Consider the following 20,456-nt stretch of genomic DNA (forward strand, 5'->3'; position numbering starts at 1 on the left):
GTCAGGGAGACGTATGTCTGCATCCCAGATTTGCTATTTACTGATCGTTTGCCCTTAGAAAAATTATGTGGCCTCTTTAAGCACTGGTTTTCTCTTTTATAAAATGAGGATGATGATTCTTTCCTCCTGTGACTCTCATGAGACTGAGTTACAGCATAAGTAAAGTATACAGCACGGTCTCTGGCACTTACAACCTCAGGGGATGGCTCACTTATAGCATTAGGTCAGGTCTAGATCCCATAATAACTCCATTTAAATTTAGGTACTTTTATATGCATTTGTATGCTATCAAGTCCAGAAGAAGCCAATGTACATAAATGGTATAATTGCAAGTACAATTTAAAGTATTTAATATGGTAATATCCTTAATGGATAGGAAAATATATTGAAATATTTAAAAAAGAGCTCTATTGTCTGAATTTAAAATTGTCCTTAGAGAATCATGTTTCCTCAAGAGGAGTTCTCCTTAAGTTAGTAGACTGAAGGTTTTGATAATCTCTCTCTTTCTCTTCCCTTTCCTTTGAAAAGATTGTGTACCTGGGCTCTGGCCTGTGCTGTGTTGGTGCCCTGGCCGGGCTTTCCACCCAGGGAACTGCGCGTCTTGGCAATGCATTGGGCATGATTGGGGTGGCTGGAGGCCTGGCAGCCACCCTTGGAGGCCTAAAACCGTGCCCAGAACTGTTAGCTCAGATGTCTGGAGCAATGGCTTTGGGCGGTACCATTGGTAAGCACTTGTGGGTTTCTGCCTTTATGTAAGTCCATGCCCTTTGAACACCTGACGGCAGTTAGGCTCAGAGATTTAAGAATACTTTTTTAGGAGTAAGAACTTTTTAATTGCACTTCAGTTTCTGAATATACATATTTCTGTTTGAGGCCCATATTGATGAAGGAATTAAATTGCCTTAATGGAAGTTGCTTCAGTAAATATTCTTTTGGCAAAAAGTCATCACAGTTGGTGTAATTCTCATTCAGAAGTAAACATTTTAAAACACTGAGTAATATCAACTGTGTCAAAAGAGTGGGCTGAGAAATGCCTTGTGCTCAGTTCTTGTTTTCCTTTATTGACTCTGTCCAGTTAGCTGATAATTGAACAGGGAATTGGAATACCTGTATGTGTACTATCTATAGGCTCATCTTTTATTCTGCTGGGTATAAATAACAGCAGAAGATTCTGCTTCAGAGACCTGTTAAAAACGTGAAAAACACATGCCAGCAGAAAAAACACTCTTTTAGTCTTATTCAGTGGTGTGCTGGGGTTGGTTGGTAAATTTTCAAGAATCTTTCGAGCTGGTTATTAAACACAGCTATTATCAAAAATTAAATTATATAAACTTAAAATTAAATAAATTAGAAACAAAGGTAATAATCCTAAACACTCATGACTTTCTAATGAATTCACTAGCTTTTATTATCTCTGCTTTTGAGATTATCCATGTGTCTTGTGTCTGTGTGGTAGAAATACTATGTAATGATGGGGCTTCTGTACATCTCTTCCTGAACCCATATTTAATGACATCATGTTGGTAGCTTGAAAGCAGCCATGGCAGTTGTATTTACACCATGGAAATCAACAAATTCTATGAAACTGTGTTTCATTTATTGTTTTGTTCATTGTCCACACCTAGTAAGGTGATGGAGAAAATATTAATAATGCAAGCTTAAACTTAAAAGTGTGTTTTGTCATTACACTGTGAATTGCGCAAAAAAATTGAGCAAATATTCTTCCAGTACTTGGAAACTATTATCAGATTCAGCAAAATTGCCACTCACATGGTTGACAGTGAGTGAAGTTCTTATATACATCTCGTTGTTTCACTCTCGTCTTACTTGTTAGAGTAAACAAAAATCTCAACCAACATTCATGTGGGAACCACACTCATTCATCAGTTGCAAACACTAGGTTGGCTACATATACCAGAATTTGGTAACATTCTGTGAGTCAATTGGTTATATGAAACTTACAGTAAAGAGTATTGTATATATTTTTATTGTTTAAAAATTGTGTGCTGCATACATTTTTATGAGTAAAAACTCATGTATGTATTTACACACGCACGTTTTTATTCTGAGGGGCTGGTGGTTAAATACTTACCAAGCACAGCATTAGCTTTACATCTCCTTTTATACTTACCTGGGAAAGCTGTGCATCCTTTCTTGACAGTCCCTGGAAAAGCACTTGAAGCAAAATGCCTGTGCTGTAGGTTCATGGCAGGACAACCTTTAGGCATGACCTTTGCAAATGTTGTGAGCCCCAGTCCTTCTATTCCCCCTACCTGTAGCCAGGCAACTCCTTCAGAGTCTCCCGATTTGGTTGTTTACTACTCAGATATTTGCATTTCATTACCTTTGGACTTGGCTCCCATCCACTCACCTGAAAACCTAGACCTTCTTCATATTCCACCTGTTCCTTGTGTGCTCAGGGGCAAATGTTGGCTGATAGGGAGGAGAGCCTGGGTTATTCATGCAGTGGGGGGTTTTTAAGGGGTTTAGTTGGAGCTTTAAGTAATCTGAAGAAGCGTTAGTCTGGGAGAGTGTTCAAAGGTTGTAAGGAACGTTGATGCTGTGTGTTTGGGTTCTTTGGAGTTGGGCATTGGTGAGGTGTGTTGAAAGAGCCTGCTATTTGAAAGGGTATTTAAGCCAGTGTTCTTGCCGGAATAGTCCCTGTAAGAGAATATTTTGCCAGGAAGCAGATAAATACTTATTAATGACAATGATGAATAACCTTAAGAGGCCTTTTTTTAAATTGAGGTATAATTGACATATAATATTATACTAGTTTTAGATGTACATAATAATTTGAGATTTATATATATAGATTGCAAAGTGATCACCACAATAAGTCTAGTTAACATTCGTCACCGTACATAGTTAAAATTTTTTTTCTTGTGATGAGAACTTTTTTTTTTTTTTTTTTTGCGGTACGCGGGCCTCTCACTGCTGTGGCCTCTCCCGTTGCGGAGCACAGGCTCCAGACGCGCAGGCTCAGCGGCCATGGCTCACGGGCCCAGCCGCTCCGTGGCATGTGGGATCTTCCCGGACCGGGGCACGAACCCGCGTCCCCTGCATCGGCAGGCGGACTCTCAACCACTGCGCCACCAGGGAAGCCCGTGATGAGAACTTTTAAGATCTACTCTCTTAGCAACTTTCAAATATGCAGTACAGCTTTATTAACTATAGTCACCATGCTGTACATTCCATCTCCAGGACTATTTATTTTATTACTGGAAGTTTGTACCTTCTGACCCCCTTCACCCATTTTGCCCACCCCCCATCCCACCTCCCGCCTCTGGCAACCACCAATCTGTTCTCTGTATCTATGAGTTTGGTTTTTTGTTTGTTTGTTTGTTTGTTTCAGATTCCACATAAAAGTGAGATCCTATGGTATTTGTCTTTCTCTGTCTGACTTACTTCACTTAGCATAATGCCCTCAAGGTCCATCCATGTCAAGATTTCCGATTTTTTATGGCTGAGTAATATTCAAGTGTGGTCTTTATTGGGTTGTTTCTCAAAGGTCTGTCAAGTTTTAATTTCTCTTTGACTTTCACTTTCCAACAGGACTGACAATTGCGAAACGCATCCAGATTTCTGACTTACCTCAGTTAGTTGCTGCTTTCCACAGTTTAGTGGGCTTGGCAGCTGTGCTTACGTGCATAGCTGAGTACATTGTAGAATATCCACATTTCGCTACGGATGCAGCAGCTAATCTTACCAAGACCGTGGCCTACCTCGGTACTTACATCGGTGGTGTCACGTTTAGTGGGTCTCTTGTTGCCTATGGAAAATTGCAGGGTAAGTGATTCAGTATAACATAGAGGTAAATATCTATTATTTAGGGTGTTTAGGGGTCCATTTCAATTTCAGAAAATAGCTTAGTGGTGGAACCTGTTAGGTGAAGAGTATTTGTATGACACTATGAAAGTTTTTTTTTCTCCATAAACATGGCTTCCCTTTATTGATCCTTACAGATCTCACAAAGCTTTGAAGCCATGTTGTCTGCAGACAGCTAGTGAAGGAAACTAATGCACAGAAATTCACATAGAGGGACTAGTTGACCTTTGATAATGTGTATGAACAAAATAACGTCTTTATAATCCTTGGTTAGAGATGCTGGTGTAACATTCACAGAAATGATTCATACATTTTCCAGAATAGAGAGAGGCTTATTGAATAAATTTGTGTGATTAGTATACAGTACTTACTTTTAAAACAAATACACATTTTAGGGGGCTAGCCTGGCAGCTTTTGCTACCGCTAAAGCCAATCATGAAAATAGAAGTGGAGGGGAAAACCTCACATAGCTGCTTTCAGTGTTTTCATGAAAAAGCAAGTCTCTAGAGAAACTAGTTTGTCATTTAAAAACCTGGTCTTGTCTCTCAGTAATCAAGTCATTAGAATTAAGTGGGGAACTTCCATGAAACTTAAAAATCACAAAAGAACTTAAAGCCTACGATATTGTCTCACGCTTTGTCTTTATTATTTTATTTTTTTATGGAGCTTATATTCTTGGGGAGGAGACAATCAAAAGGAAGATAAACCAAAAAATAAATAAAACAACAGTGGCAACTTTTACAAAAGAAACAAAAAGGGGCTAAGAAAAGGAGAAGATGTACCATAAGTAAGATGTTAGTACATGCTTTGTCTTTAGAACCAACTAGCAAACAAGGACCCTTCTCCCTTGGGCTCAGTTGATAGAATCAGAAAGGCTAATGTTCTAGGACTCTGTTTTGACATTTTCAATAAATAAAACCACACTTAACTTCTGTATTGGTCATACGGGGGAGAAAAAATCACTTTTCATGATTCCATTACAAAGAGTAAGGAAATTGTTGTGTGATCAAAGTAAAGGACAATTAAGTCAAGCCCTACTTTTCTTAATTCCATTAATATTTATGTGTAAGAACTCTAATTTACTTTTATGTTTCAGTAGCTGGTGATATAAAGTGATATTTTAAGTAGCATGTTTTTATCCTAATGTTAAATTTTGGTGGTTTAGGATTAAACGACACACACTTAAGAGTGTGTGCGTGTGAGGGAGTTTCTTGTGACACGTTCTAGGTTCTGATTCCCACATGCTTGGCCCTAGGTATCCTGAAATCCGCCCCTCTCCTGCTCCCTGGAAGGCACCTACTCAATGCTGGCCTGCTGGCTGCTAGCGTGGGTGGAATCATCCCGTTCATGATGGACCCCAGCTTCACCACTGGCATCACCTGTCTGGGCTCTGTGTCAGCTCTGTCTGCTATCATGGTAAGAGGTCAGAGATGGAAAGCACATTCTTAGCGAGGAACTAAGTATTTTGTTAGGTTACAGTCTAATCTTATTTCTATCTCTTCAAGACCCCTGATGGATTAAAATGTTTCAAAATGCTGTTATGTATTCATCTTTGGATAGTCTGGAAAATATAGAAAAGTGTAATGAGAAAATTACTCTTTCTCTTCACTTACTAATTCCTGTCACAGTTGTCACATGTGACATCTTTTTTGCTCTGGGGTCTTTTCACTGGATCAATGTGTTGGTGAATGGGAATTTAAAAAGCCAGGGGTTTCATTTCTGTTCATTAGGTGCCTGCTGTGTGACAAGCCCTATAAAATAAGTGTCAGAGAGTCCCTGCCCGTTAGTTGCTCTCACATTTGTTGGAAGCTCTGATACCAAACCAAATAATCATATGAAATGAAATGCTTTTAATAAACCCTGTGTGTTCAGTGAGGGAGTTCAGTGAAACCTTTCAGGATAGGTTGGCCCCCCTCTTCCTCTCCAGTTACTGCTTTAGTATATGGATACATACAGTATTCTTTAGGTGTCTGTATGTCACAGTTTAGCATTCTATTTATAGCAGTGTATAGAGCAGTGTATAGCTCTGTGCCATTCACTGATTACTTCATGTTTGTCTAGTATACGCTTAGTATATACTTTATAGACAAGGTTTATGTTTAAAAATTTTTAAATCCTCTACAGTGCTTAGCACAAAGTTAGACATACAGTAATTGCTTAGTCACCCTAAACCCTATCCTCAGATTTTCAAGCTAGTAAGGCTGGGCTTATATTTTAGTTTTAGCTGCTTCACTTGGCACCAACAGGACCCTCCTCATCAGCTAAAGTCATAAACACTGTGACATTTACTCAGCGCTGTTACTTTTTTCCGAGTGTAGACCCCTCTCCAATTTTTGCCTGCTCTTCATCACTCCCTTTTAGGGATTTAGGGATTTTTTTGCACAGGGGTTGTGGTTCAGCGTTTGCACTTGTTATATCTGTAGGAGAGTTGGTCCGATAGGGGTCACTCGTTCATTACCAGGTGTGGAACTTACATGTAAATGTATTAATTGGAAAACCGGAATGATTAGGAGCCATGATGCTCAGTGTCAGAGGTTTCTTTTCATTGCATGAATTTTGAGTTCCACTCTGGTTTTTCTGCTAGGGTGTGACTTTGACGGCTGCCATTGGGGGTGCTGACATGCCCGTGGTCATCACTGTGCTGAACAGCTATTCAGGCTGGGCCCTGTGTGCAGAGGGCTTCCTGCTCAACAACAGTCTGCTGACCATCGTGGGTGCGCTCATCGGCTCCTCCGGTGCGATACTGTCCTACATCATGTGTGTGGTAAGGAAACAGCCAATGGAGGAAAAGGAAATGCTGTTCTGAAAATGAGGACCTGTTTGTCATTTCTTTTATTTGCAGTAAAAATGACTGTGTTGGTTCTTTTTCTCTCCAGCAGAAATATCAGAGTGTTTCGTTTGAATACATTTGCCATACTGCTTTTAAAGTACACAAGTGTAGATAATTTGGAAAATTAAATATAAGATAAAAATCTTCTAACTCCCTCCATCTGGTGATAAACACTTAAGATTTTATTTCCTTCTATTCTTTTTCTTTGTGTATTACATATCTGTGTGTTTACTTATCTGATCATATTGTACACTGTCTTACGTTGAATTTTTTTTTTTTCCCCCCGGTACGCGGGCCTTTCACTGTTGTGGCCTCTCCCGTTGCGGAGCACAGGCTCCAGACGCGCAGGCTCAGTGGCCATGGCTTACGGGCCCAGCCGCTCTGCAGCATGTGGGATCTTCCCGGACCGGGGCACGAACCCATGTCCCCTGCATCGGCAGGCAGACTCTCAACCACTGTGCCACCAGGGAAGCCCACGTTGAATTTTTTTAATCTTCCAAATTATAGTCTTACCACTTTCTTATCATTAAAAATGCTTTTTAAATATGATTTTAAGGGTCTTCGTACTAATCTAGAATATGGATATTCAAGATTTATTTAATTTTCCCTAATGCTGTACTTTAAGGTTGTTTGATTTATCTTTCTCTTTGTACCTAAATACATTTTGGCACTTCTGATTTTTGTCTTAGGATGATTCCTAGAAGTGAAAGGGTGTGCTCGTTTTTTGGGCTCTGCCTACTTACTGCTGTGTGGTTTCCAGAAAGCTTGCTCCAATTTACAATCCCACTCGTCATCTGTGAGAGTGCCTATCTTGAAGTTTTGTGGTCAGCATGATTTAGAAAAAAAATTAACAAGACACATACTTCCTAGCTTCCTTTTTGTTTCTAATTCTCTTCTTAATGGCAAGAAGATATCCTGCAAATAATTAAAGTTTTGACTAAAAAACTTTTTCAAATTATAGCTATTATTCTCTAAATAATTGTTTTGAATGGCTGTGAAAGGACAAGCATGAAACTGGGTGAAGTTAGAATGTGACTTTATGCTGATTAATAACTCAGGCAGAAAAATAACTTCACCTTCATTCTTTTATTACAATTATAAAAATACCTTATTTTACAACTCAGAATTCCTCTTACGTCTTTAATTGAAAAATCTCATTGCAAATTGAATGCTGAAGTTATCTTTTCATAATAAAAAAATTAGTTTGCTTTGGCTATATTGTAAAAAACAAAAATTTGAAAGCCTAAGTTCAAAACAAGCTGAGAGGTTTTAAATTAAATCCCCCAAGTTCAAGGAGTTTGGACAGGTGCTTCCTACTGGAAAAGTGTCAGGATTTGGAGTTTTTATTTATTTAAAAATACATTTATTTATTTTTAAATTTATTTTTATTTATGGTTGCTTTGGGTCTTCATTGCTGCACGCGGGCTTCTCGTTGTGGTGCGCGGGCTTCTCATTGCGGTAGCTTCTCGTTGCAGAGCACGGGCTCTAGGTGCATGGGCTTCAGTAGTTGTGGCTCGCGGGCTCTAGAGCGCAGGCTCAGCAGCTGTGGCGCAGGGGCTTAGTTGCTCCGCGGCATGTGGGATCTTCCTGGACCAGGGTTCGAACCCATGTCCTCTGCATTGGCAGGTGGACTCTTAACCACAGCGCCACCAGGTAAGCCCGAGGATGTGGAGTTTTTAAAAACAAATGTTTAAGAAGGAGAAAAATTTATTCAGTTGTATTAGAAATAGTTTTCTCTAAAAATGAACTTTTAACCCTTAGTTTGACTTTGCTTCATTTGGTGAATTTCAGTGACCAGCAGGGGGCAGCAGATTGTCATTAATACTTAACAGTTTGTCAAATACTGGTTTTAAAATTAAATGGGAGTATTTGTATTTTTACAAGGCCAGTGGCATACTTATGGGGAGAGGAAGTCGGGGCTTGTATATTGTTCTTGGAGTGTCAGCATGGGTACCTTCTTATCTTTATCCTTTTTCTCTTAAATGGTTTTCTTCAGGTTCTTAAATTTATCAACAGTATTTCCCAAATTTCTGTCTGTGTCTTTTATTTCCTCTCCTTTCCCTTCTCTATTTAGTTTCTTTTATTGTTGGTTATAGTAACTATAGTAACCTTTGCAGTAGCATTAACTGGAATAAGGTATAAAAGGCACTTGTTGAAAGTACTCTTTTCTACATGTGCTTTTGTAATTATACCATATTTCTCTTAATTTTTATCCATTCTTTCATATTTCTTGATCTGTTTTTTCTAGTTCTTCTGTTTCTTTTCTTTCTGTTTCCACTGCCTCAGGCATGCCATTCCACTGTCAGCATACCTCAGATATTTTTTATTCCTATATTGTATGTAAGGCTAACAAGGTCTCATAGCTGTCTGTGACCATAAGTATCACACTGGGTCAGATATGTTTTTTGTAATAGTAAATTGTAGTAATTTGGATTTGAAAGCAGTTGAAGCTTTAATTTTTAAAAAATATTACTCAGTTGTAAAAATAAAAGATGTTTAATGAAACATCTTTCATTAAGGAAATAGAAAAAGATAAATAAGGATATAAAATAATCTATAATGCCATTACCACTTAACTGTTAACACTTAATATCTAATTCTTGTCTTTTTTCATATGTATATATTTAAATACATTCTATGTTAACGTTTAATTTTCTAACCAATAAATTTTAGTGTCTACATGTTATTGTATCACAAACATATACCATAATTTATTTATCCAAGTCCATGATACTAGTTGTTCTTAACTTTTTTTTTCTGCAGTATTCTTCCTTGTGTCTTGTTTATTATTTTCTTAGGTCAAATTTCTATAAGTACAATTACTTGATTAAACGGAATAAGATCTTTTTGTTGGGTGTAGATATTGATAAATTGATCTCCAAAGGACTCTGCAGTCAAAGCTCCCACCAGTGTGATGTGCAGAGTGCTTGTTTTACTGCTCATGTTCTACTCCTATGACTTATTACAAAACAGACAAGACAACAACAAAAACACACCTGCATGGTTTTCAATTTCAAAGATAGAAATTTCCTTTTCTTCTAAGTTTTCCTGCTCTGACTTTTCACATTAATACTCATTGACTCTTATCTTTATTATAAGAAATTGTTTATTTCTTATAATAAACTGTTTATTATAAGAAACTTTCTCCATGGCTTGTGCTTAGCAGCTCAGAGTGGTTCATAATAATAATATAAGTGAAATAGCTCCTCGTAATTGGGCATAGTAGAATATGCTGGGTGCTTTACAAATATTAACTCTTTTGATCCCCAAACTAATTCTGGAGGTAGGAAATATTATTCTCACTTTACAAGATATTTTAAGACACCATTTATTTATTTATTTATTATTTTTTATCTTTTTAAATTTATTATTTTATTTTATTTTTTGGCTGCGTTGGGTCTTCATTGCTGCATGTGGGCTTTCTCTAGTTGTGGCGATCGGGGAGCTACTCTTCATTGTGGTGCACAGGCTTCTCATTGCAGTGGCTTCTCTTGTTGCAGAGCACAGGCTCTAGGCACATGGGCTTCAGTAGTTGCAGCATGTGGGCTCAGTAGTTGTGGCTCGCGGGCTCTAGAGCGCAGGCTCAGTAGCTGTGGCGCACGGGCTTAGTTGCTCCACGGCATGTGGGATCTTCCCGGACCAGGGCTCGAACCCATGTCCCCTGCATCGGCAGGCGATTCTCAACCACTGTGCCACCAGAGAAGCCCTAAGACACCATTTATTATTTGCCTTTGTGTTTATGGAGCCTGCCCTAGCACCTGGCACATTCAAATGAATATAATAATTGTTAAATGAACATTAGATGAATATTCTATTTGTTAGCTCATTTCACGTTTTGGAATCCTCTCCAGCTAGGTTATGGTAGCAGAAACACTACCACATATCAAACATCTATTAATATTACTAGTATGTTTACCTTCATTATTTTATTATTTATTGAAGGAAACATGCAAGTCCAAACCAGCACAGAGTGGTTTTATTATGTGAGAGGGAATGGAATGCACCCTAAGTGTAATCAGCATCCCGAAAATTGAATTTTTGTTCTGACAAAGAATTCTTTTGGGTATCCTCTGAGCCTAATGCTTGGTTACACAACACTGAAAAGCTGAAAAATTATATTTTATAAAAGCTGAAAAATGTTGACAGTGTCAAACAGCCAGCTCAAATGAATGATTTGCTTTATATCCAGATGTCGTATAGACATTAAACTCTTTATGATTTTGCAGTCCATTTACTTGAGATAGTGTCCAGATTGCCTGGGATATAGAAGGCTTACAAAAATGCAGCGGCATTCTCAGAGCAAATTTTCTGATTTTTGCACTTTGCTGCTTGTTTCCAAATGAAAAGAAAACAGAATGAAGTAGATCAAAGCCAAACCAAAAATAACTTTTTTTTGCCTTGCAATCAACAAATTAGCACCTACAAAGCATTGAAATGAGAGATGCTAGTCAATGGTATACATGTTGTTATTGCTTTGTCTATTTTATGACCTTTCCTTTGTTTTCATATTTATTTCTTAGTTTGCTTGGAATTATGTGAATTAAGGATCTCTTTAATGTAGCATACAATTTTCATTACAGGACTTAATAACTTGAAAGGAACAGTCTTGGACAGTGTTGCAAATACTTTGTCTTGGAAGTTGGCAGCTCTTCAATCTGTGGATCAGTGGTCACAGGATAGTCTCATTAATCACTTAAGCAAGCAAAAAAAAAAAAAAAAAGGAAACAAAACAAAGCCCTAAACCCTAAACATTTGTTGGAACTGTGATGTTGCGTTGGTAAATTCAGAGATGAAAATTAATTTAGTTTAGTTGTTAAGAGACCACATGGAATTAGCTTAATGGTGATATGATTGTGGACATGTATTTAACAAGTTGACTTTGATTGTTAAACTACTGTGTGGTTCCCTAATTTCTCTTTGTAAGATACCATCAGAAGTGGGTACACATTAATAAAATGTCCTCAGAAATTCTTTCCCTCTCCTCCATTCAGTTTTATAGGAAGAAAAGGAGGGTTCCTTTTAAGCCAAGTTAAAGTGGTCATATTCTTCTACATCCTGTGCCTCTGTCATCTCTCCCTTTATACAGGACTGTGTGATGCAGGTGATGCAGCCTCTTTGTACATTTCACTTTTTTTTTTTTTAAAGTTATCTATTGCAGAAATATCTCAGTGTCTGAAATTGGCCTTTGAATCAGTTTTTAAGGGCAAGAATTTGGTAGAATGTATTTCTGGTAATTTTGTTTCAGAATCCTGTGATTTAAAACTAGAAAAGATTTATCAAAATCAGCAAATGTTGAATGTTTGGGAAGTGTCAGGTATGGCTATTTGGATTTTCATTCAACCTTGGATTTAAGTATAGGAGGTTGTGTTAAGAATTTAAAACTCCACGTTGGATTGAGATGAAGAACTTAATTAAAAGCATGACTTTAATTTTTCTCTGACCCTCTTGTCTGTTAGTAATATGCATAAATATATTCTGAACTTTATTTTATATGTAAGAAACTTAGACAAATCCACCAGACTCTGGGCTTTGTGAAATGTGAATGTTATATCTGATAAATGGGGTTAGGTCAAAAGAACAATTTAAAAAACTGACAACATTTTGATCCACATCTTTGAAACTTATGATAAGTCAAGTGTGGCCCTTTGCTCATCTTCTCTGCTCATTTCTTCCCTGCCTTTGCCTCTGTCCCACTTCTGCAGTATATGTAATTCTCTCTCCTAAGGTGGTAGCAGGCTTGCCTATCTTTGGATGAGTGGTCATGTTTTTTTTTTCTCTGATGTGTTCCTTATCACTGAAAATCTCCAGGTGCTTTTTGCTCTTTAAAAATAAAGTGTTGTCTTTTTTTTAAAGTATAGGTTGACACTTATATAGCTTTAAAATAGTATAACTGATGGATCAATGATATGTTTATTACAACCCTTAAAATAGGATTTAATTTTTTGGAATTCTTTATGAAGTGATACGTTCAGCTATGATCATTTAGAATGACTACTTTGATCACACAGTGATTTGAATTCTTAAAATGTTTTTTTTTTTTTTTTTTTTTGCGGTACGCGGGCCTCTCACTGTTGTGGCCTCTCCTGTTGCGGAGCACAGGCTCCGGCCGCGCAGGCTCAGCGGCCATGGCTTACGGGCCCAGCCGATCCGTGGCACGTGGGATCTTCCCGGACCGGGGCACGAACCCGCGTCCCCTGCATCGGCATCGGACTCTCAACCACTGCGCCACCAGGGAAGCCCCTTAAAATGTTTTTGATTACTCAAAACATCTAGCTTCCTGTCTTTTTTTTAACCACCACACCTCTAGAGGTCTCCAAACAGTTTTCAAAACCAGATCCGTTATTGTCACATATTCCAGCCGTGGTGTTTGTATGGTACTTTGTTGGATGATTGTAAATGAGCATGCAATAAATGCCTTCCTCTTACTTTTTCCTGACATTATTTTTCTAGTTAAAAGATGGGTGTAAATTTTAGCGAAGCAGTGTATAAACTAACTCATTTACCTTTTTTGGAAGTGAAATAGTTTAGAAGGCTAATGATGAATCCAGTCACTTCTGTTATTACTTCATGGAGCTGTAGTTGATTTGGAAAATAAGACAGTATCAACTCCCACATTTCCTTTTTTCCTGATGACAGAGGGCAGCAGACTTCTAAATGATAGGGATCCCTGTCCTTTGACTCCTCCCTGTTGCCTTTTGACAGCTTGCAGCTGGCATCAGAATTCACCTGAGATCTGTAGAGTCCCCTTGTAAAATTTCTTATGGCTATCATTCTCTTTTACTCTGGTGAAATACATGTCAATATGGAGGCAGAACTTGCTCAATCAGTACACAGATAATAATGACTAGATCTGAGTTTTTCACATATATGTCAATATGACTGGTAATTTTCCATTAAATTTTTAAAAATTTATTTTGACTGAAAAGATATCAGCATACACTTGATTTTATAGAAAAAAATGATGTGATTTCCCAGATGTCTTCTTATCATTTAAATTTTTGAAATAATTTTCAGAAGCTAGATCAAATTGGTTTGGTTAAAATGTTTTAGGTGATCAAATAAGCCTCTTCAAATGATTCTGAATACCATATACACAGGATTCATACCATTTTCAAAAGTTATGTGGATTAAGCTCTCACAGCCACAATTTTACTCTCCAGGCAATGAATCGCTCCCTGGCTAATGTGATTCTTGGAGGCTACGGTACCACTTCAACAGCTGGTGGAAAACCCATGGAAATTTCTGGCACACATACAGAAATCAACCTTGACAATGCAATTGACATGATTCGAGAAGCTAATAGCATTATTATTACTCCAGGTAAAAATCCAAAACCCCAAAGCAAGCAAACAACCTGTAATAGCGGTTGTAATTGATTACATTAAAGTAATTTCTTGTAATAGGGAAAAAAATCAAAGTGGAACGTCTTCACTTTTGAAAACGTAATGGAAATTTAGAAGCAGCCCTGTGATTACTAAGTGGAAAGTACTGAGAATTCTTGGCTTAGGTTAATATTTTGGGAATCACATAGAGATTCTATAAATTGAGGTAGTGGATTCTACTGTGTCTTTTTGTGGTTCTGTACAAATGTTTAAATCATCTTTGAGTCTTGGTTATTTTTTTTCTCATTGGTAAATTTTGGGCCTATGTCAGCATTAAATTAGTATATGAAAGTGTCTAACTTACTTGTTAGACTCGCTCAGTAAAGGTTGGTAAATGTTAATATCTTTCTTTCCAAAAGTAAATATTTAAAAAATCATTGAGAATCATGTGGTTTCCAACAAGATGAGGTAACAAGGCCCAGTAGAAAGGACTTCATCTAGGAGTCATAACACCTTACTTCTGTTATTAATTTTGCCTCTGACAATTGACATATGTGGACCAAGTCAGTTAATCTCTTCAGGCCTCAGTTTCCCAATTTTCTGAGGTTTAGCCCAGTACTGCTTTACTCATCGCAGAATGCCGTTGTATTTATTACAGGCAATACATTGATTCCAGATTAGGATTTTTAACTCTATCATGCTATCATAGACGTTTTCTATAAAGAAAGTCAATTGATTTGATATGTGGGTAGTTTGCTGGTTGGTTATATACTAAGATGTAAATAAATAACAAACCTTAGCAGGATTGAATATTCAGGTGCAAGCCTTCTCAAGTGGGGGCAGTATCATTTTCTAGGGGTGTTTGAAACTCGTGGGTTTGGGGTTTTGGTTTGTCTCCAGGACGGGGCTGCTACTGTCAGCTGGTGTGTGGGAGCAGGTAAACTAAATATTCTGTGAAGCCTGGGACATTCCTGCAGCATGGCTTGTCCCAGCCAGAGTGCTTTGGCATTACCTGTTGAGAAATGCTGTGCTGGAGTGTGAAGGGGGAGAGTAAGAGACAGCACTCTTTTCCCTTTAGGCATTTTCCATCTAGTGGAGAAGTGAGATAGATAAATAATGCACGGTGGGTTATGATAGGGCTGAATTGGATGATACAGACACTTTTTCTACCATGGGAAACCTAAGAAGGACTGTTAGGAAGTGAGGATTTGTATGGGGCCCTAGAGGATGGATGGCACTGGGCAGGGGCAGAGGGAGTACCTTGAGCAGAGACTTGGTCTTTGGAAAAATGAGTGTAGGGAAGTGGGGACAGATGTGAGATTCATTGCACAGAGAGGAGGGACAGAGCACAGGGGTTCAAGGGGAAGGGAGATGACTGACATTTTCGGTCATACCTGTAGGACCATCAGAAATACGGAACACTTTATTCATTTATTTATTTTTTGGCAGAGGGGGAAGGTTTTAAGTTCTTATTTGGAGACGTTAAGTTTGTGGTGGAGCTGGGACAGCGGACAGGCTGAGCTCGAGCTCAGTGAGCCTGGAGACAGGTTGGGAGCCGTCAGGTGGTTGTTGAAGCTGTGGGATGGGCTGAGATTTTCCAAAGACAGAATGAGGTGCAAAGTTAAAGCCCTGGGGAGCTTCATCATTTAAGGGCGAGGGCACAGAAGGAGAAGATCTGTTCAAGAAAATTGAGGAAGAGTGGTGACAAAGTCAGGAAGGGCACCAGGGGACTGTAATGTTATCAAAGCCAAGTAGGGAGACAGTTTGAAAATGTTTATGTGAGAGCAAGTGAGAGCCTGTGCACAAGTGTGTGTGTGTGTGTGTGTGTGTGTGTGTGTGTGTGTGTGAGTGAGATGTGATGTAGGGAGCGAGTGCCTAGCAGTGTCAGACACTGTAGGAGACTGAGAAGGGACCATGAGAATTTGAATTTGAAATTTAGGCCAATATTTTTAAAAGTCCATATTGTAAGTTTTTTGTTTTCACTTCTAGTCCTGTTAACTGATTGCCCTTTTTGGCATAAAAATATGTTTCAATCAAGAGAGAAATTGTAGTTCATACAATCTGAAATAAAACCACATTCTTCTGTGTTCTTAATGTTCCTTGTAGGCTACGGTCTCTGTGCAGCCAAAGCTCAGTACCCCATTGCTGATTTGGTAAAGATGCTCTCCGAACAGGGCAAAAAAGTCAGGTAAGTGCTTGCAGTTCGTGTGTTAAAGGAAAGGAAAATAGATGACCTCCTTTCGGTGACTGTTTCTTCAAGTGGAGTTTTCCCTGTGAATACTAGGTAGAGAAACTATTATAAGTTGTAAAAGACTCTATTCTAGCCTTAGGCTTACCTGTTAGTCGTCGCTATCTCTGATAGCCTCGAACCTAAATATAGTCTCATTTTAGAAAAGGAAATTTTATTGTACTAAATTCCAGGATAGTTATCAGTAGGGAAAAAGAGAAACCTGGTTTCTCTGTGGTTTGATTTGGGGAAGGAGGTCAAGCAAGGCATCTGAATCATGTCAAGTTGTGTCTTTTTGGTGTCTGTTGTTTACACTGAAGAAAAACATCTCAAATGAGTGGTCTCTGAAGGGTGAGACCCGGTGGTGAAACTGTGGCTGGTTAATAGTTGACTGATAAAGCTCTCACACTCAGGCTGGAAAAGACTGCAGAAAAATTTCTTTTCCTATATATAAAATAGGTAATCAATAAAGCCATACACTTTTTGAATTGTGAATTAGAATGGCAGCTGTTCCTGCTACTTGCCATTTGGGCACTGGACTCTGCTCTTGGGCGGATATTAAGCAGAATGGCAAAGTCAAGGACTCTGCATTTCTAGATTATTCCCCATGACCTTGGATAAAGCGTTTTGTGGGGTGTAAAAATGGGGCGGGGGGTGGTGAACCCTTGCAGTACTTTGCGTCTGTTCTGCGCACCTTTGGATCCACGTTCTGGAACTCCACTGTTAGGAAGCAGCGAAGAAGGGACCATCTGGAGTTGTCCCTGGAGCATAGCTGCTTCGTGTTGCGTGGGGAGACGGGTTCCCTAGCAGTTTCACTGACATGGTACCGTAAGTCAGAGCGACAGGATAACTCTCTTGTTAAATACAATTAGTTTGTTCACCAGGATGTTAATGTATGTTGACAAAACAGTTAATGTCTGTTAATAAAAATTCCTTTGAGCTGTCAATCTTACACTTTTGTCTGGAGGCAGATGATAAGAAAATAAGCCACAGTGTGCCTAGAACTAGTCAGACTATCTGTGCCAGGTTGGATGCAGAGTCCTATAATCTTCAGCTTGAATGTCCCAACTGTTAATAGCGGTAAAAGAGACTTAGATGATGAAATCAGAGGGTTATCTAAAATATTTTAGTGTCAGCTACATTTTATTTCTTCCTTTCTTCTCACCCTTTTTTTCCTTCTTCAGTCCTTTTCTTGCTCTTGACCTATATAGTGAGTCTGTGCTTTTCAAATACACAGAATCAAGATACTGTTTCATGATAGGACCATCGTTTCTGTGATGTAGACAGTTTCCACGTTTGGTAAAATCTTAGATGAATTGAAGATAGAAAATGAGAAGAGGCATCCTCTTTGTTTTCTACTTTTCACATAAAAGGTCTCATTTTCATAACTTATTCCTGTTTTCATAGAGGGTGTTAAGCAGTGCTTCCCTTTTAGTCGTAGTCTTGCCACTTAAAGCATTTGCAGACCTGCAAGTGGAAAGGATGTGTTACAGAATCTTTCATGATTTTCCTAAAAAGAAATTGTTTCTCTTTATTCAATCCACATGTGAAAAATTCTAATGTATTAGTAATGCCTTCTATCACCACATAACTGTTTAGGAGATGAGTGGCAATCATAGTAAAACAGAGAAAGATGGCTTTCATGTCTTAGTTATCCTTAGGGAGGGGAATGATTAATTTGACATACCTCTCTTATTACCCACTGGTCAGTCCAGGTTGTGGGTGCAGGTTGAGCAGCTTGACGGAAGGCAGGATGTGAAAGGAAAGGAATTAAGAGGGAAGGAAAAAAATCATCTGAAAAAAAAAGGGATAAGACAAATGAAATTTTAGTTTCTGACCTGATTAAAATTTGAATTTTATCCATGAGGACATAATATAAACTGCTGTTTTAAGAGGAGGATTTCTGTCACACTGCATTGGAAAAGTAATTATTTGACTTAAGATTTATAGCAGATATTTAATTAAACATATATGAAGAGTTTCTCAGTTATAATTTGTTTTTTATTGAAGTAATTCTGTGGCCAGAGCATCAGGCTTTTCATGAGAGCTTTTGTTTCATATAATCGTCATCGATTTTTCAAATAAGTTATGAATAATAAATTTATTAATAATTTATTATGTAGGATCAGAATAAAATTATTGGTCAGCCTAATCTCTACTTGTGAGTTAGGAAGAGTAAGCCATTTATACTGATCTATTTCATATTAAAGATGAAATATATATTAATATGTCCAAGGGTTTTATTTGACTATAATATGTTGAATTTTCAACATGGGCTTTGTAATCAGTTATGTAAATCTCACATTTGAATTAAATGGAAGAGAACTATTCTTGCTAACATGATGAGAGTATATTATCATATTTTTCCTTCCTAGTGTCCGTGTGGGATTTTTTTTTTTTTTAAAGGGAATATAGCAACTTTGTTGATTTTGCTTTATTTGTGTCATCTTTCCATAGGAGAGATGCAGATTTTCTTTATGAAGTTAGGACTGTGTATATACATGGATGTTAGCTTTTTCTTAAGAGGCAAATGTCTGTTTGAACAAGAGATGGCTGCAGCGGTTACCTCGTATTTTAATGAAATAAATCTGTATTTACAGTTTGTGGTAATTTAGTCCTTTCATCACTCTGTGGAGCTCCCACGGTGTTCATTGAGCACAGCTGCCGGGCCTCTGCTGTTAGTAGATCTTTGTGCCTCCGGACCCCAGCATGCCCAGCATCCAGATGTGGTGACATATTAGCACACATTCCGCATGGAAACGTGCCAGTGTGGACATACGATTGCCATCAATTAGTTATGCCCAAGTGGTGCCAAGAAAAATTGCATCTGTCATACAGTCTGTCTGGCTTCATGGCCCATGGTTGATTTAGAGACACTCCTGTTTTCCTTTACTCTGGCCATAGTCCTAACATGCTCACAGAGAGTTGAGATTATCTAGTGAAGCACATGACATTTCATGACAAGAGCTCATTTCGGAATGTCATGGAAGTTCACTGACTTAGCTGTTCTTTAGTGGCCAGGATATTGTTGCTTCCCGGGCACCCAGAACACCTAATTTATGCTTGATCTCTGAAAGCATTTTATTACAAAAATCTTACGATACAAGAGCACAGACATTTTTTTCTCTTTGTTTCCCAGTCTTTGGATCGATGTGATAGGCTTTTCATTGTAAAGCTGAGATAATCTTTCCAAGGAATAATTCTTAGAAAGAGGTATATATGTTTTTCTTTTTGCAGTTAATCACTGCTTGATTTTCTTTGTATAAAGGCATTATTGCTTTTAAATTTATGAAACCACCTTTCAACTTCTTTGATCGACTAACTGATGTTATATATTGCTTTCATGTTAATGTTCAACTCTATCTTTCTATTAATAATTTATTGATAGAGACTTATTACTAGGTACTGAGAATACAAGAATGTGTAAGCCCCAGTTCCCACTCTCAAAAGTTTATAGATATAAAGAGAACAAATTGGTCAACAAATGAATCAGTGAATGAATTCCATTTAATGTGATAGTATGCTAAGAAGAGTAGAGTAGAAGGAAGGTAGGAATGCAAAAGAGAAGAGTAGATAAGTGTCCGGGGGATATTTTAAACTTTTTATACTACTCATAACATGACATTTTTTTTGCAGGTTTTAAAAAATAAATATTTACTTTTTCATCCTCTGTCTAAACACATCTAGCTGCCAGTGGTATTTGCAGTTTAATAGTGTTTTACAGTCTTGTGTGACCTGGCTATAAGTTTAAATATATGTTATTTTTACTAGGAAACCCATTCTTTGGAGACAGTTGAAGATGAAATATGTTGTTGATCTAACTGGATTTTCCTGTTTTTCATGGATTAAATGTAATCTAAATAAACAAGAGTTCAGCCGTCTTGGATTTTGTTATGTTTTGGGGTACGGGAAGAGCTAGGACATGCAGATTTATCAAGTAATAAAGGTACATGCGTCTGACAGTAGAAGTTAGGCCAGATAAAAGATCCAGTGTAGTAGTTAAATAAAGAAATAGATACTATTTATGAGTTTCTTACCAGCTTTGCAATACTTTCTTATCAACCATGACTGTTCATGTTAATGACAATTCACTGTATGAATAATTATATAGTACTTTGTGCCAGGCACTGTTCTAGGTCCTGAGAATACATCAGTGACTACAAAGATCAAAAATCCTGACCCTGTGGAGTTTTACATTTGCTGGGAACTTAGATAATAGGTGTTAAGATATTCTGAATTGAGGACGCTT

General features: G+C 37.9%; 1 protein-coding gene across 5 annotated transcripts in view; it reads left to right on the forward strand.

The window, feature by feature from the left end:
• NNT (nicotinamide nucleotide transhydrogenase) overlaps positions 1 to 20,456 on the forward strand; it is a 94,344-nt gene that overhangs the window by 53,629 nt on the left and 20,259 nt on the right. For all 5 annotated transcript variants that reach the window (XM_060142929.1, XM_060142932.1, XM_060142930.1 and 2 more), the window contains exons 14-19: positions 529 to 724; positions 3,556 to 3,789; positions 5,084 to 5,244; positions 6,413 to 6,592; positions 13,819 to 13,978; positions 16,087 to 16,168. In XM_060142929.1, coding sequence (XP_059998912.1) covers positions 529 to 724; positions 3,556 to 3,789; positions 5,084 to 5,244; positions 6,413 to 6,592; positions 13,819 to 13,978; positions 16,087 to 16,168 — 1,013 coding nt within the window. The remainder of the gene's footprint in view (positions 1 to 528; positions 725 to 3,555; positions 3,790 to 5,083; positions 5,245 to 6,412; positions 6,593 to 13,818; positions 13,979 to 16,086; positions 16,169 to 20,456) is intronic.

The sequence above is a fragment of the Lagenorhynchus albirostris genome, chromosome 3 (assembly GCF_949774975.1).
Source record: "Lagenorhynchus albirostris chromosome 3, mLagAlb1.1, whole genome shotgun sequence".
NCBI lineage: Eukaryota > Metazoa > Chordata > Mammalia > Artiodactyla > Delphinidae > Lagenorhynchus > Lagenorhynchus albirostris.